The sequence below is a fragment of the Lepidochelys kempii genome, chromosome 1 (genome assembly GCF_965140265.1).
Source record: "Lepidochelys kempii isolate rLepKem1 chromosome 1, rLepKem1.hap2, whole genome shotgun sequence".
Taxonomy (NCBI): Eukaryota; Metazoa; Chordata; order Testudines; family Cheloniidae; genus Lepidochelys; species Lepidochelys kempii.
In genome coordinates this window covers 344,801,867-344,820,134 of record NC_133256.1, presented here as the reverse complement: position 1 = coordinate 344,820,134, position 18,268 = coordinate 344,801,867, and the positions used below count along the sequence as shown (strand labels likewise).

At 43.4% G+C, this 18,268-nt stretch overlaps 1 protein-coding gene across 6 annotated transcripts in view; it reads right to left on the bottom strand.

The window, feature by feature from the left end:
- The window catches only part of LRGUK (leucine rich repeats and guanylate kinase domain containing), an 82,758-nt gene extending 69,308 nt beyond the window's left edge, over positions 1 to 13,450 (bottom strand). The window contains exons 1-6 of one of the 6 annotated variants that reach the window (XM_073328869.1): positions 12,915 to 13,450; positions 10,612 to 10,719; positions 9,576 to 9,657; positions 8,174 to 8,274; positions 7,380 to 7,461; positions 1,575 to 1,699 (exon numbers count right to left, since the gene is read on the bottom strand). In XM_073328869.1, coding sequence (XP_073184970.1) covers positions 1,575 to 1,699; positions 7,380 to 7,461; positions 8,174 to 8,274; positions 9,576 to 9,657; positions 10,612 to 10,719; positions 12,915 to 13,205 — 789 coding nt within the window. In that variant the 5' untranslated portion in view covers positions 13,206 to 13,450. Of the gene's footprint in view, positions 1 to 1,574; positions 1,700 to 7,379; positions 7,462 to 8,173; positions 8,275 to 9,575; positions 9,658 to 10,611; positions 10,720 to 11,620; positions 11,641 to 12,914 lie in introns of those variants that run through there. The other 5 variants (XM_073328867.1, XM_073328868.1, XM_073328870.1 and 2 more) reach the window with 5 other exon arrangements.
- Between the last annotated feature and the right edge of the window lie 4,818 nt (positions 13,451 to 18,268).

The following is an 18,268-nucleotide window of genomic DNA, read 5'->3' as shown; positions in this document are numbered from 1 at the left end:
TTTATGTGAGCAGTCACAGTAGCATGGAAATACAAAAATACAGAAAGTGGTCATATTAATAATGCTTTGCAGTTTCATAGCAGTTTTCACCTTCAAAACATTTTCAAATACAACTAATTAGGTATAAGTATTATTAGCCCCTTTTACAGATGGGGAAACAGAAACAGAGAAGTTAAGTGACTTGCTCTGTTGCTACGTAAAGAAAAGGATGAATAAGTGTTTTTTACACTGTATAAAGAGAAAAGAGATCTTTCTGAAAATTTAGTTTTCAACCAGTTCATAATTCATTTCATTTTTTTTAAATATAGGATTTTTCTCAATCTGAATCAATCTTTTCTACTTCCACTGAGAGCCAGAGCTCCAGATTCACTGGCACTGAGGGATTTGCAAAGAATGGTATGCCTGAAATACAAGAGTGCTCATTACTTTGTCCACTATTAAAAATGAACACATTCTAGTGCATATTAAAATAAGACACAGTTAAAGAAGTGCAAGGAACAACTGCATTTGACTTATGTAGGATTTAACTATTCTTTTCTATACTACGGTGCCATTTTGTACGTTAGCACAGAAAAAACAAATTAAAAATTTTATGGACTTAAAAATAAAGAACTTGCTTTACATGACACACTAATGTATTTATTTGCTATTAATGTGTATAAACTTAAGCAGGTACATATGTATTTTCAGATTCAAGTTCTTGAAGATATCAATTACATTATTTTAAAGATCATAATTACAAAGAAAATAAAATGAAGAGGTGGAAAAATGTACTTTGTGCTTTTACAACGATTTAAAAGCACACTTTCAGCTCATTTAAAAATATTCTTATATACGTTTCTACCACCACTTACAGCTATTACTACTTAGCATTTATGTAGCACTTTTCACTAAAGAATCGCAAAGGGCTTTACAAATAAGGCTAGGTATTATCCCCATTTTACAGAAGGGGAAACTGAGACACAAAGGCACACTGAGGTAAGCGAACCACACAGTGTGGGAGTCAGGAACAGAATCAACATATCCTGAAATAAGGCCCATGACTTATTCATTGGACCATGTTGCCACTTTGACTTCAAGAGCCTCAAAGTAAGTTTTCTTCTATAATTGATGTTATTAACTTACTGAATTTTACTCATCTTGGAAAATAAATGTAGACTGGTCAGTTTCCCTTTCACCCCTCAGACCCCATGCTACTCTAAACCAAAACAACTTTGCAAGGGAATGTCTATTTCAAAACATCACCGTTTTCAATTTTTTAATTAATTCATTTTTTCTATACACATCTGATTCTTTCAAAATAAAGTTTTGATTCTTTCAAACGTTATATTTAGGGCTCACACACTGTTGATATTTTTATCTTCTAAAAGGGTTACCAAAGAGAAAATGAGATAGGACATTACTAAAACAGTATACAGTACAAAAGCAAACTTTTAACCAAAGTTTACTTGTAACCACTATAAACAGAACTATGGAAACCAGCCTTTACTTAACACAAATACATTTCTAAAGGAGATGAACTAGACCATTTAAAAAAGAAAGCCTTTATTAAAAAAAATTAACTCATCACTTACCAGACAGAGTATTTTGATAGGTAAGTTTTTCAGGCCATTGATTGTAGTGATCCTGTTGTGTGCCAAGCTAAGATAAGTCAGACTATGGCACTTCTCTAGCCCTTTGATCTCCTCTATATTATTATCTATGCATCAGTGTTGCACTTAAGGAAAATAATCACATACAAAAAATCATAGCAATATTTAGAACTAAGTTAGCAGGTTGGTTTCTCTCTCATATACAGACGTTCATTTTACTAATACCGTGTCTTCCTCCTTCCATTGTAACTTATTTGTTTCAACCACCAGTTACATCTTGTCTCTCAAGCCCGAGCCCCAATCCTGCAACTGCGTGCATGTGGGCAGTTCTTTACACCTGTTGGGAGGTCCACTGAAGTCAATGGGGCTCCACCCATGTCAAGTTTTGCCTCTGTCTTCATGAACAAGGTCAGCTCAGCTCCCAGACTACTGCATTGGGCAGCACAGCATGGGGAGGAGGTGACCAGCCCTCTGTGGAGACAGAAGTGGTTCAGGACTATTTAGGAAAGCTGGACGAGCACAAGTCCATGGGGCCGGATGCACTGCATCCGAGGGTGCTAAAGCTGTTGGCAGATGTGATTGCAGAGCCATCGGCAGTTATCTTTGAAAACTCATGGAGATCCGGGGAGGTCCCGGATGACTGGAAAAAGGCTAATGTAGTGCCTATCTTTAAAAAAGGGAAGGAGGAGGATCTGGGGAACTACAGGCCAGTCAGACTCACCTCAGTCCCTGGAAAAATCATGGAGCAGGTCCCCAAGGAATCAATTGTGAAACACTTAGAGGAGAGGAAAGTGATCAGGAACAGTCAGCATGGATTCACCAAGGGCAAGTCATGGGCAAATCAGCATGAATTCACCAAGGGCAAATCTTCTTTGAGCAGGGGCTTGGACTAGATGGGCTCCTGAGGTCCCTTCCAACCTTGATTCTATGATTCAAGTCAGTTGCAGGATCCAAGATGCAAGATTATAAATTCTTTGAGGCAGGGACTATACTTTACTATACACTTGTGCAGCACCTAGCACAATAAGACCCCAAAGCATTACTGCATAGACCATAAAACATAACAATAAATAAGTATAATATACATTATCCATGATATTATTTAGGCATTCAAATTTTTACTTGAATTTGAAGTAAGTTATAACAGTCTCAGTAGTGATTCTGTGTCCAAGTGGTGGTGACTGTGACATTTTAATTTAAAGTAAAGCAAAGGCAAAACTAACCATATCACATAAGACCAAAATGGAATCAGACACTTTAAAAACAAGAGAATATAAATAAGAAACCCTGCTACAATACTCCAAAGTAGAACAAGCAGGATTCAGACTGATGCCTTTATGCAATCACAGGGGCAACAATATTTCATTTTAATGTACATGAGAGAATGATACCAGTCTGAAAACTGGGACAGCGACTTCTTTTTGTAACACAACCAACCACATTTCAATTCTTAGATGCCTGTAGACAAACAATCAGGTTATTTTTTCCTTGCCAGAACCATACCAATAATTCTAATCAAATGCAATTAGGAGCTGCATTTATCCTACAAGGGTAATGAAAGAAAATACAATCTAGTTATAAGAAGACAAGAACAGCAGCACATCTAGCCCAGTATCTTGTCTTCCAACAGTGGCTGGTGCCAGATGATTCAAAGGGAATGAACAGAACAGGGCAATTTATTGAGTGATCCATCACCTGTGATCCAGTCTCAGCTTCTGGCAATTAGAGGTTTAGGGACACCCAGAGCATGGCGTTGCATCCCTGACCATCTTGGCTAATAGCCACTGATGGGCCTATCCTCCATGAACTTCTCTAATTCTTTTTTGAACCAAGTTATACTTTTGGCCTTCACAACATTCCCAGACAACGAGTTCCATAGGTTGACTGTTGTTGTGCTGAATGACAGGGTTTGGCCAGCTTTTGCCACACACCCCCTAACACGGATTGGCCCAATCTGCACTAACAGTGTCAAACTATAACTAAACCCCAACACTACATTCTAACCTAGATTCCTACCTAGTAGGATCTATCATTTTCCTACTGTAGAGCTATCATTTTATGCCTATTTTAGGCCTATGCTAGGCTGCTTGACGTATTTTGAAAAGTGCACTCAGACCACAATAGAATGTAGGACTGGAAGAGACCTCAAGAGGTCATCTAGTCCATCCCCCTGTGCTGAGGCAGGATTAAGTGTACCACACTTGATAGTTAGACAGTGACTTTCTGACAAAATAGGGTTGCTCCTCTTCCAATTGAAGCCTATGGCAAAACTTCAGTGGGCACATGATTGATATTGGTCACAGTGGACCCACTCACTCATTGATTGCCAGTAAGTAGAACACCAGCCTATTAGGTTCCAAGAGATTACAAACGTAAAATAAAAGGTGATTGCACCAATAAGATGCAGGAGATCAGTCAGCACTAACAACCAATTTTAGAATCTTAATGGCCCACTACAACTGGTTGGTCAGGTATTACTGCCTTAGTAAACTGTATTCCTTTCTGTTTTAGACAATTTCCTCTACGAAGATTAATTTATAATCCTGTCAGGTAAGTTTGTGTGTGCAACTGTCAGGAAAACTTGTAATGACCTTACCATCTGCATCACAACTCACTGAAATATGGCAAGAGATGCTTAGTTACTGTCTGCTAAGAAATGCATCCCAAACACTTTCACCACTGTAAGATATCTAAGAAATGTTGTTTCATTTGTAGATTATAAGAACAGCTTGTTTTGGCTGCCATGTCTTCTGAGAGTTTTGCTTGACACGAGTTAGGAATGGTGCCATGTTGCATTTTAAACTTTGCATTCATGTTCTGAATTTCAAATGGTCCTGATGCACTCATACACACAGTTGTTCTTCCCATATTGATTCATTTGATTTGTTGCCAGCAAATAAAGATATTGAACTACTGCATTCAAAGCAAATGAAAAATCCTAATTCCTATTCAAATCAGTGATAACAACCCTTGACCCTTTTCTTTGGTCACGTTATTTTTGCTTTGCAATAGGAAATTTGAATGGCGTCTCAGTGCCATTCTCCAACAAGAATCATGTCACCTGTACACCTTATGAAACTTGTCAATAATGTAACATGAAAACCCTGCAAATGAGCTATCCACCCCTGTGAGAAATAAGAATCCTGAAATAACATCCTTCAGTAATAGGGTTACTTGAGTATAGAAGACAAGGAACCAAAATGATACAGCCTGCAATCCTCTCCTCCTGGAGCAGACTCAGGATGTAATGTGCAAGGCAGGAGAAAAGAGGTTCCTAAGGCTCAATAAGCATTTATAAGCTTACATGGGAATACAAAAGAGCAACACAGAGCATTAGCTTAGACCGTGTCTAGACTACAGACCCTTTACTGGCATGGCTATGGTTGTATAGCCCCCTAGTGTAAATGTGGTGTGCACCAACAGAAGGAGGTTTTCTGTCCATGTAGGAACACCTCCCCTCTGAATCCCATTACCTAAGCGGACAGAAGCACGCTTCTGTCAGCACAGCTGTGTCTATAATGGAGTTTTTGTCACACCCTTGACCAAGCCTTAGAAAAGTGTAGGAGAAGGAGAGCCTTCAGGAGGAATAAGGACAGTTCTGCACAGCAGGTGCCTTGGAAAAGCAGACCGTGGAAAAACTTAAGTATCTAACACATCCTTATCAGATCTCCACCAGAATGAGGTTTACTACCCCACAACCTGGGCAGCATACTCACAGACTGAAAGGTGTTTTTGAGAACAATTTGCACCGTGTGTAGTCTTACCTCATATACAAGCACGATCTTGTACACTGACATTTAATAGCCTTAACTTTCCCGGACTCTGTGGGAACCTGAAAATCAGTCCATTTTAGCTACTTTTGAGGTTACACAGCAGAAAGTTTTTTCAGTTAAAGCAGCTCACCTGTCACCAAGCTGATTTTCAGTCAATCAAATTAAATCTACATAAATGCTGAACCCCCTTTAATGCGAAAAGCAGGAACTTCCTGCCCATTAACTCTCCTTCGTTGTGACGCCAACAAAATCCCGACAACTGTTAAGCCATTGGTGTGCTGAGACCTTTCAAATCCTGGTGATTAACACTGTCTGTTTCCTTGTACTCCCCCCATCTGTCAGTATCCATCCATTGTCTTTTGTCTTATACTGTACTTGGATTATAAGTTCTTTGGGGCAGGCACTGTCTTTTTGTTTGGTTTTTGTCCAGCACCTAGCACAATGGGGGTCCTGGTCCATGACTGAGGCTTATTGTAATAATTGGGCCTACAAATTTACCCTAATTATGAGCTCAATTGTAACAAGTACATGACAGCTTATAAAATGTCACAATAAGACAGAATAACAAATGTTGATGGGAAAAGGATCAAAAGAGAGACAGAAAGATTGAATTAGTCCAAATAAAAAAAAGTCTCCTTATATAACTTAAGGACTGTGTTAAGATCACGCTTGGTAAACCAGAAAAGTGTGCAACTAAAAATCAGTGAACCAAAATTGGTGTGTTGGAAACTAGACCTAATTGGTGGACAAAATAAAGAGGGAGTGGGCTATTCCACCTATCACTCCCTTTTGGGGTCCTTAAAGGAAGAGATTTTGGGAGAAAAATTGGCTACAGGTCCAAGCTTCACCATCATGGGTTCCACCCCCACCATCTCCTGGGACCCCAGAACTTCTTCATCCTAATCCTGAAAGATGTCCTGACCAGGCTGAGCCAGAGAGAGGGACCCAGATGACATCACCACCTTTGCTAGCTATAGCTGGATCCCAACCGCCACCTGGGATGAAACAGGATCAGACTTTAACAGCAGCAGCTCCAGTCTGTCTCAACTAACTTCTCTCTTCCTCAAATGGACAGCTATTATCATCTACCTAAGAGACTGTCAAACAAGGTGGTTGTTTTTTTCTTTTAAAAACTCTCCAGTAAAAAGGAATAAGGGATATTATTCAAAATGAAAGCCTTATTTAATATTTAACATTTCAAATGTGTTAACTCTTTTTCCTTCTAAAGTTCAAAGGATTGTTAATGGTGTGTTTGCCATGGTACTAAGCAGGCTGAGGTCTCTGTATACAAAACCACAGACCTTATTTAACACTATTTAATGTTGGACAGTGACTTGATTATGTTAACATGTTTAGCCCATATATGACATCTAAATTAATACCACAGGCCCAAGTAATTATTATTTATTATTCATATTAACATTAAATTCTTTCTTTAACAGGTGTATATCATAAGAACAATCAGACTGGGTCACACCAATGGTCCATCTAGCCCAGTATTCTGCCCTGATAGTGGCCAGTATCTGAGCTTTAGAGGAAATGTACAGAACAGGCAACTTTGGAGAGATTTACCCTGTCTTCCCCTCCCAGCTTCTCACTTATAGCTTAGGGAAATCCTGCATCTGAGCACAAAGGAGTTTAAGTAAACTCCAAAGATCACACTTCATATCCCAGTGCTGCAGTGAGCATTTGTTTATCATCTTTGCCATGTCTGGGGAGTATGATTCACGGCTTTCTTAGCTTTTCAGGCCATGAAGGTTTTTTGTTTTCCCTTGACAAGCATAGAGAATTTGATCTTCACAAACACTCCCACCCACCCTGCCTTGATAAATATGAATGTTTTACTAAGTTAAAATCAATTTCATCATTAGATTTAAAACTATTTCACCTTGATTTTCAAGGCAGAATTGTATGGTTGAGTGAAGCTACACAGTAAAGATGGGCAGCTACACAGAATGAACAGCCTTCACAACAACAAACTACCTTCTCCTGTTGTGGTTTCCACAAAGGATACGGTCCAGTGTGAGTTTAGTAAGTGACTGGTATGCAGACAGATCACGCATTTCAGGTATTTGATTGTACGAAAAATCCACCTCCTGAAGAGAAAAAGGACACACAAGGTTGCTTTTCTTTCTTCTGCACTTTCCACTCCCCTGTGAAACTAACTGGCTTTTCCATTATATTTGTGGTGGGTTTTGTAGACAAAATAAAAGGGTCATTAATATTAATACATGGTGAGACATAACAAAAGGGTTTTTTATTAGATACATAACTCAAATTTTGGAAGCTTCATTAGCTATTCTTTGTTCCTCCTACAGACAATATTAAATGGTCCTGGCAATGATGCATAAAGATTAGAGATCAGGAAGGGAAAGCAGAGGAATCCATAGTGGTAGTGTTTCAAAATAATATACAGATCTTTGTAAACCATAGTGGACTATATCAAAACAATAGCAGAGAAAGTGGAACAATATATGGCTATACTTCACACACATCTTTCACAGTATCAATTGGTACCAGTCAGTCTGAAAGGTAAGAATTGATTCCATTCAAGATTTGATTCATTTGGCAAAATCTTAACCAGTACAACGAACTGTGTAAAATGCCATTCCCATAGTGTTTGGGGTTCAGGAACGTGAAACCAAATGAGAGGTGCAATTATTTTTTTTAAATGGCAACCAGAATAAGATGGATGTGTAGGGGACAAAGAAAGTTTGATCTCTTTGCCTGGCCTAATACAGAATCTAAATTACGTTTAAAAGGCCTCTTTGAATTCAAACCTGACAAAGGACATTTTTCACAACTTACCTTGAGATTTTTAGGTGGCTTGAAATCAAAGTATGTAGTCAGTTCATTATTGGAAGCATCAAGTTCCAGTAAGTAAGGCATGTGACTGACACAAGACAGATCTATAACAAAGGGAAAACGGCAAATTAAGTAAAATAATACATAGGGAAATACATAGATTACAGAGTCATAATATAATATAGTAATTACACCCACTAGCAACCAAAAATCAATTTTAAATCATGCAAGACACAAAGCAAGGCTTGGCACGCAGTAATTCAATGTATTCGCACCTCTTCCTACACAAAAGATACTTTGTGAACAACTCAAGACAGAGATAAACGCCCAATTCCTAAATCAAATCCCTATTTTTTAAAATTGGTTTAGTTTTCTATCATCCTAATTTAACTTTGTCACCTAGAGATAAAATTTTCAAAAGAGCCTTAGTGATTTATGAGCCTAAATCTCATTTCCAAAAGTGACTTAGGCTCTTTAGTCTCATACAAGGCTGAATATGTATATTTAGATCAGTCACAAATTATCTATCTTCCACACAGCATCACTCACACCGATTTTAAGAGGTATATGCATAATAGCAGAGCATGTGATTTCCCCCCCTGAATTTAGATTCCCCCCCCTGAATTATTTCATAAAAGACATAATCTTAAAGGGGTCAAGAAAGGAGTGATTATCTCTTGGGAGAAGGGCCCTATTCAGTTCAGGCATCTATTTGGTACTCTACTTGGAAAAAAGTAAAATGGGCACAGCGAGGTTGTTACAGTCACAGAGGTGCACTGATCTCCAGCTCTCCAAATGTATAAGTACTAAGGCAGAGGCTACATGATGCAGCAGGTTACTGCACAGGCCTTACTTATTTATTATTATTATTAATAACCATGGACCAGGACCCATTGTGCTAGGTGCTGTGCAAACACAGAATAAAATGACATGAGACCTGATTATTAGTCTGGTGGGTCTCGTCCTACTCCCCAGTTGTGATCATCCATAAAAGTAGCACGCAATTTGGTACACTTCAACCTCAGCTGGAAATCTTTGCTGAAGAGAACTCCCAAGACTGGAATAGCTATCACAGACATAACTTTATGTGCTCTGATGTTTGCAAGTGTAAAATCTCCACCTTAACCTTGCACTAACATGGTTGTTTGCACTTTATGTCCAAATAGTAAACTGGACAATAATCTTTACTTTCATGTTGCCTAGCATATGCTGGTACAGCTCTATGAATACCATCAGTAAATCATTCTCAAGGAGACGCAGCTACTGTATCACTCCACAGAGTTGGATTAGTGATGTCATTAATGTGTGGACAGGTTTTTGTGATATTAAAGCTACACAGAACACTGCATTTTTCATCTTAAATGATTTTACAAGCCAAGAGTTTACTAGAGTACTTACTACATACCATTAATTTTATTGTATGAAAGCTCCAACTTCTCTAGGTGAATGTATCTGGAGAGAATGCTAATGTCACTTAAATTACATCCCTGGGAAAATAAAAAGCAAAGAAGCTTTAATAACTCGCTGTGTAACCACATGCCCAAAACCAGACACAAATGGGGGGAAAAGTAAAAGCAGAAAAAAAAAATGCAGTCATGAGAGATGGCTGCATCCACAGGGAATGCCACATCAGGCTGCATATAAGAGGAATCTGTGGCGAATCATCTTTAACTCGGTTCAACTCTGCTAATTTTTTTTTTTAAATTACCTACTCCTACATTTAGTTATTTAAGGTAGTGCAATTTGTCTGTAACAACTTAGCCACCAAGTTCAATTATTGCCACACAGCTGCCTTAATCTGTGCTGTCTTTACCTTAAAAAGAAAAGGAGTACTTGTGGCACCTTAGAGACTAACCAATTTATTTGAGCATGAGCTTTCGTGAGCTACAGCTCACTTCATCAGATGTTTACCGTGGAAACTGCAGCAGACTTTATATACACACAGAGACTGTTACCTTGAGACTGTTCAAAAAGGCAGTAATACATTTGTCTCCATGGTTGCCCATGGATCTTGGACAGCAACAATTGCCTCCCACCAGAGTGATGTTACAGGCTGTATTCCAAGGGGATTATCACCTCCCGCTTCTCCTCTGCTCTGACTGAGCAGAACAAGAGTACTGTAGGAAGTTACCCTGGAGACAGAGTAAAGAGAATCCTTGACACCTACAGCTATAGCTGTTCCCAATAGAAAACAAAGAGGGACTGATTCAGGAGTGAAGTCACAGCCTTCCAAAGGTCCCCACATACAGGCACAGAAGTGTCATCTACAGAAGGTGAAACAATTACGCCTGCCTCCTGAAAAAGAAGACATATTTTGCCACGCAGGCCATCGCCTGTTAAGAGTGAAGCTCAGCTTAGGATGACCCTTGTGAGCAGATAATCACATGAGTGATCACAATGATAGCTCTGCTGAAAGATGTTTGTTCTTTGGTTGTACTCACTGAAAGCAACAGATTAAGGTAAACAAACTTGGCGCCAGGGGCTGAACGCCCCAGTTTGTACAGGGCCTCACCGACAGTATCTTCATCCAGTACCCCATCAAAATGTTCCTGCAAAACACCAGAAGGACAGACACACTCTTAGGTAGATTTAAGAAACCAAATACTATACTGTTCAATCCTACTGAAGTCACTGGGATTGCATCGGATGCAAGTCAGAACAGAACACAGGTTTTAGTTCTAGCCTCATGTCCCTGCTGCGGCACCATTTGCAACAGCTTTATACACTCCGAAAAACAAAAACATTGGATATAACTTTAGCATTCAAAACGTACTAGAACATACTGTACACTAGCTCTGAACTCTCACATGGGCAATAGAAAAGGCTGACTTCAACATTTTCAAAAGGGGCCATTTAGTTTTCTGTACCTCACATTTCAGATTCTCAACTTTAGAAAGGGTTTGATCTGCAGAGGCGCTGAGTGCACGCATCTCCCTTAGACTTCAACTGGGTTATGAATGCTCAGTTCTTCTGCAGATCAGACCCAAAATATCTCAAGCTGGGTACTCAAAAACTAACACATCCAGAGAATCAATGGCCCCTTAACATTTTTTTGCCCGAGTAACGTGAAATCCTTTTCAGAAAACAACCAGTCCTCTGCCAAAGGGGGTGGTTAACAGATGGCACTAGTGAACCAGTGCACAGGTTTAATGAGAAAATAAGCCAATGATTTGTGAAATTCCTATGAGCTTGGAAAAGCCACACAATGATCTCATATCTAGGGACCAAAGATAAATAATTTATCAAAGAGTAATAATGCAAATCCTAGCACCTCCTACAGCAATTGGAGCTACAGAGATACTACAGTGGATGGTGCTACAGAGATATTTAAGACATGATTAAAAAATATGAGGTGATAATGCCTTGGTAATGGGTAGATTAGAGACAGATGAAAGGAAACAAATCCACCCCTTCCTGGGAAGGTACTGAACGTCAGGGCTGGGCACATACATTGCACACAGCTACGCTGAGGTGCCTTTGCTCTCCTGCATTAATTCAGCAATTTGCATGCCAGCCTGCTTTCTGCTCCTTTCTGGCAGGTAACCGGTAGGGTGCAGAAGAAGAAAACACACCAGTTCCTCACTGATGGAAGCAACACAGGGGAGGGAGGAATGGAGGGCAGGGAAATAGCCTCAGCTATGCCCCTCCTTCTGTCTGACACAGTGACACACTGAGGGGGGGGAGTGACAAGAAAATTCATGATCAGATCCCCCTGCCCTGCCTGGCAGTGACACCAAGGGAGGGCACTGCCAGACCACCCAGCCAGTGGTCAACAGATTCAGGCAGGCTGGCAGAGCTGCCCCCGCTACAAATAGCTGTGTAGACAGAGGGCTTTGGAGTTGCGGCTCCCACCCCGCTGCCTAGACATGAGAGCCTGAGCTCCAGCCCAAGCGGCAAGGTCTACACAGCCCCAGTCTGTCCACCCGGGCCGGGCGTCCCCACACCCTCCAAACACCTGTGAGCTGGGTCATACCCCCAGCCGGGCTGCGTGTTCAAAGGGAAGGAGCTTCCCCATCACCGTCAGGGCAGATCCCACAGGGCTGCGGCCTCCTGGCAGAGGAAGTGCTGCCCAGCTCGGCCCTTAATGGCTCAGTCATAGAATCATAGAACATTAGGGTTGGAAGAGACCTCAGAAGGTCATCTAGTCCAGGGGTTCGCAAACTGGGGGTTCGGACCCCTCAGCGGGTTGCAAAGTTATTGCAGGGGGGGTTGAGAGGTGCCAGCCTCCACCTCAAACCCTGCTTCGCCTCCACCATTTATAATGGTGTTAAATATATAAAAAAGTGTTTTTTAATTTTTAAAGGGGGTCGCACTCAGAGACCTGCTATGTGAAGGGGGTCACCAGTACGAACGTTTCAGAACCACTGATCTATTCCAACCCCCTGCTCAAAGCAGGGCCAACCCCAACTAAATCACCCCAGCCAGGGCTTTGTCAAGCCGGGCCTTAAAAACCTCTCAGGAAGGAGATTCCCCCGCCTCCCTAGGTAACCCATTCCAGTGCTTCACCACCCTCCTAGTGAAATAGTTTTTCCTAATATCCAACCTAGACCTCCCCCACTGCAACAGGAGACCATTGCTCCTTGTTCTGTCCTCTGCCACCACTGAGAACAGTCTAGAGCCATCCTCTTGGGACCCCCCCTTCAGGGAGCTGAAGGCTGCTGTCAAATCCCCCCTCACGCTTCTCTGCTGCAGGCTCAATAACCCCAGGCCCCTCCGCGCAAGTCATGTGCCCCGGCCCCCTCACCCTTTCCGCTGCCTTCCTGGGACAGACCCCGCCCCCCCCAGCCCGCGGGCGGGGACCGAGCTGAACCTCCATGGGCTGCGGGTCCGAGTCCGGGTCCGGGTCCGGGTCCGGGTCCGAATCCGAATCCTCCTCCCTCGCCTGCGGCTCCGGCTCGCAGCCACTGAGCTGCGACTGCCCGAGGCGGGGCCCGTCCCCAGGCGGCGTCGGTCCCAGGGGGACCCCGCCGAGGAGCTGGGGCGGGGGGCGGGGCAGCCCCCACGTGCCGCCCTCCTCGCCCCCGCGCTCGGCCATGGGGAGCAGCGGGGGCGGGGGCAGACGGGGAAGGGGGCGAATGTGCTGGTGTTTCAGACTCGGCTGCCCCCCGGCGGGGGCCCGGTTGCCGCCATCTTGTTTACCAGCCCGTTGCTTAGGAAACGGGGCGCCGGCTCGCGGGGGCTCCTGGGAAAGCGGGAGCAAGCGGATGCGGGGTGGTGTCGTTCCCACCGCGAGGGAGAGCCGTTGGGACGCGGGGCATGCTGGGCGATGTAGTTCCCACCGCGAGGGAGAGCCGTTGGGACGCGGGGCATGCTGGGCGATGTCGTTCCCACCGCGAGGGAGAGCCGTTGGGACGCGGGGCATGCTGGGCGATGTCGTTCCCACCGCGAGGGAGAGCCGTTGGGACGCGGGGCATGCTGGGCGATGTAGTTCTCAGCACAGCTCACCTTGCCTACACCCCCCCCCACCCCCGGCCTGGGCACCTGGCTCCCCCAGCCTCGCAGCAGAGCCCACCCAGCATCCCTGCCCAGCTGGTGTAGGACTGTCCCCCGCTCGCTGTGCGGCTGATGCTGTATTTGGGGCTTTTTTTTTTAATATGGGCTCCTATTACCCCCCACCCCCGCTCCCAAGTTTTCACACGTGCTCTCTGGTCACCCTAGTCTGGGTTGTGCCAGGCCAGGCGGGAGCGGCCCGGCTGTGCAGCCAGCCGGCAGGGAGGCTGGGTCCCCGCCCTGGGCACCAGGTGGGCATTGCCGCAGCCACAGAATACAGGACGTTCTGGTGCTTCGGGGAACGCCGTGACCCTGCCCCCACTGGCGTGACCCCCCACCAGCAGTACCCCACCCCTGCCACCATGCACGGTGCATGTGAGGTCACGCCGGCGGGGTGCTCGGTGTTCCCCATCCCATACTGGACAGGGGGATAACCCTTAGAGCCTCAAACAATAGGTGGAGCGCGGGGCAATCCGGATCACCGGACTGTTTTGAATAGACCCCGAAATCTTTGTATTTACTTATCTTTATTATTTTCTCTGGAGTTTGGACCTTGACTATACCTTGACCAAGAAATCTGGACCTTGACAAGAAACAATAGACTACCCCTGCCTCAGGCAAAGAGAACTTTCTGGCTTAAAAACTGTACAAACAGCCTGCCTGCCAGCTCCCAGCTCTCAGCCCTGGGCTTGTGATTACCCAGCTGGGAGGTCACAAAGTTGAGAATCCCAACTAGAGTTGGCAACAGGTACAGGGTGCAAAACTGATGACATCTGAGCAACTTGCCCATGGTCACCCCAAGAGGCTGTAGGAGGGCCAGGCAGTGAACCCAAGGCCTCTGAATTCCAGTTCAAGGTTTTAACCACAAGGCTATCCTAACTCCTATTGTTTTTGTGGGGAGGAATGAAGGATGGAATAGGTAACTTTGGCCATTCTAAGGGGGTAGCTTAGTCACAAGGTGGTTTCCCTCTAAACCCCATCAAAAAAGGTTCATTCTGAAAATGTTTGGATTTTGAAATCTAGAAATGTCATTTAAAAAAATTACAACTTTCAAAACAGGAAAAAAAATCCCATAAACAAAAATTCCGTGAGTGATAAGGTGGGAGAGGTAATATCTCTTATTGGACCAACTTCTGAAGAGCTCTGTGAAATTCAAAACTTGTCTCTTTCACCAACAGACAGTCCAATAAAAGATATTACTCACACACCTTGTCTCTATAATAGCCTGGGACTGACACGGCTACAACAACACTGCAAACAAAAATTCTCTGGACGTTTTTGAAAAATGAGAAGGCATCTCTTGAGAAAAAACTGTACTTGTTGGGTATTTTCAGTAATGTGGCTTCTGTAGAATACATTTATTTTCAAATTTCCTTCACTGTGATTTACCCTGGGAAATGGGGTAAATCAATCTTGTACCCATAATCAGCTTTGACTTTTCTGTCTATCAGCATTAAACTTGACACACTTTTTACAACTATGTGCCCATTACCCATGGATCTATATATATACTGGAACAAAAAGGCGAACATTTGAATCACAGCCCAGCAGCTGGAGCATTGATGAGACAAGCTGAAAATCTACATTATAGTGGCAAGTCTTCACCAAAATGGAGTGTCCATTAAGGATTCCAGGCTACATCACGGGGGTGAAAACTGATCAGACATGGGGTTAGGGGAACAGGAAAAAAGCTCTTCTAAGTACAAATATAAACACACCATTCTTCGAGATGGTAGGGGGATATTTCAAGAATTACTCAAGAGGCAGTGTGATGCAGTGGCCAGGGCCTTAGCCTGGAAATCAGGAGATCTGAATTCTATTCGTGGCTGCATGATTCTGACTAAGTCCCTTTATCTCCCGGCCTCTGTTTCCACCCTCCGTTTCTCTTGTCTATTTAGTCTGTAAACTCATCAGGCCGGTGACTGTCTCTTATGTGTGTGGCAGTGCCTACCACAATGGGCACCTTAGGGCCTTCATGCCTCTACTATAATAGAATTGTTTATTTTAACATTTCAGGTGAGGAAAACATAACAGATATTCACACTATAAGAGAACTAATGTCTTTGAAATGACAACAGCTGCCAAAAAACATGTTTTTTGTTTCACTCTGACCTTTCCAAAGGAACCGAGGAGTTGCCGAACCAGATTAGACCAATGGTCCATCCAGTCCAATATCAACACAGTTTTTGTAAAGGGAAATCATGCCTCACCAATCTACTAGAATTCTTTGAGGGGTGAACAAACATATGGATAAGGGTGATCCAGTGGATATAGTGTACTTAGATTTTCAGAAAGCCTTTGACAAAGTCCCTCACCAAAGGCTCTTAAGCAAAGTAAGCTGTCATGGGATAAGAAGGAAGGTTCTCTCATGTCTTAGTAACTGGTTAAAAGATAGGGAATAAATGGTCAGTTTTCAGAATGGAGAGAGGTAAATAGCCGTGTCCCCCAGGGGTCTGTACTGGGACCAGTACTATTCAACATATTTATAAATGATCTGGAAAATGGGATAAACAGATGGCAAAAAGTGCAGATGATACAGGACTACTCAAGATAGTTAAGTCCAAAGCTGACTGCAAAGAGTTACAAAGGGATCTTTGGTACCAGATGACAGAACAAGGAGTAATGGTCTCAAGTTGCAATGAGGTAGGTTTAGGTTGGATATTAGGAAAAACTTTTTCACTAGGAGAGTGGTGAAACACTGGAATGGGATACCTAGGGAGGTGGTGGAATCTCCAGCCTTAGAAGGTTTTTAAGGTCACGCTTGACAAAGCCCTGGCTGGGATGATTTAGTTGGGGATTGGTCCTGCTTTGAGCGGGGGGTTGGACTAGATGACCTCCTGAGGTCCCTTCCAACCCTGATACTCTGTGATCTCACAAAACTGGGTGACTGGGAAACAAAATGGCAGATGAAATTCAGTGTTGATAAATGCAAAGTAATGCACATTGGAAAACATAATCCCAACTACACATATACAATGATAGGGGTCTAAATTAGCTGTTACCACTCAAGAAAGAGATCTTGGAGTCATCGTGGACAGTTCTCTGAAAACATCCACTCAATGTGCAGCGACAGGCAGAAAAACGAACAGAATGTTGGGAATCATTAGGAAAAGGATAGATAATAAGACAGAAAATATCATATTGCCTCTATATAAATACATGGAACGCCCATATCTTGAATACTGCGCACAGATCTAGTTGCCTCATCTCAAAAAGAGATATTGGAATTGGAAACAGTTCAGAAAAGGGCAACAAAAATGATTAGTGGTATGGAATGGCTTCTGTATGAGGAGAGATTAATAAGACTGGGACTTTTCATCTTGGAAAAGAGACAACTGTAGGGTGGGCCTGGAGTCCTCTCCCCCACCCTGAACCCCTCATTTCTGGCCCCACCCAGAGCCTGCACTCCCAGCCCAGAGCCCATACACCCCCACCTCAACCTCCTGCCCCAGCCCAGAGCCCTCTCCCACACCCCAAATCCCTCATCCCCAGCCCCACCCCAGAGCCCACACCCCAGCTGGAGCTCTTACCCACCTCCCACACCCCAACCCCCTGCCTCAGCCTGGTGAAAGTGAGGGTGGGAAAAAGTGAGCAATGGAGGGAGGGGGAATGGAGCAAGCGGAGGGTGGGGCCTCGGAGAAGGGGCAGGGCCTTGGGGCAGCAGCGGAGCAGGGGGTGAGGCAGGTTATATGTTTTGGTTTTGTGTCATAGAAAGTTGGCAACCTTAAGTATGGCTGTTCTTATATTGTGTCTCCGACAGTGACCAATACCAAATACTTCAGAGGAAGTTGCAAGATATCCCATAATGAAATAACCGAGTTGGCTTGTGCCCTGAAGCATGAGAATTTATATCCCTTTTTTATGTCCCTGTCTAATGTATCTGTGGATGTTTCAATTATACATAGAAACAGATAACCCCTTTCTAAGAAAACCTGTTCAGTGCTTAGCCCCAGTGATATTCTCTGGCAGTGAGTTCCATGGGTTAATTATGCATCGTGTAAAAAAGAAAAAGACATTTCTTTCAATCAGTTTTAAATCTGCTGCTTTTCCGTTTCATTGACTGTGTTACTGTATTGAAAAAACGGGTCAATGGAGCAAGTCAAGCAACAAAGAAAAGTGATGTGGAATTTGATGCGAAGGACGCAAACATGCAGCCTGCCAGAACCCAGCTCCAAGAATCATAGAATCATAGAAGATTAGGGTTGGAAGAGACCTCAGGAGGTCATCTAATCCAACGCCCTGCTCAAAGCCAGTTTTGGGCCCCACACTTCAAGAAGGATGTGGATAAATTGGAGAGAGTCCAGCGAAGGGCAACAAAAATGATTAGGGGACTGGAACACATGAGTTATGAGGAGAGGCTGAGGGAGCTGGGATTGTTTAGCCTGCAGAAGAGAAGAATGAGGGGGGATTTGATAGCTGCTTTCAACTACCTGAAAGGGGGTTCCAAAGAGGATGGCTCTAGACTGTTCTCAATGGTAGCAGATGACAGAACGAGGAGTAATGGTCTCAAGTTGCAGTGGGGGAGGTTTAGATTGGATATTAGGAAAAACTTTTTCACTAAGAGGGTGGTGAAACACTGGAATGCGTTACCTAGGGAGGTGGTAGAAT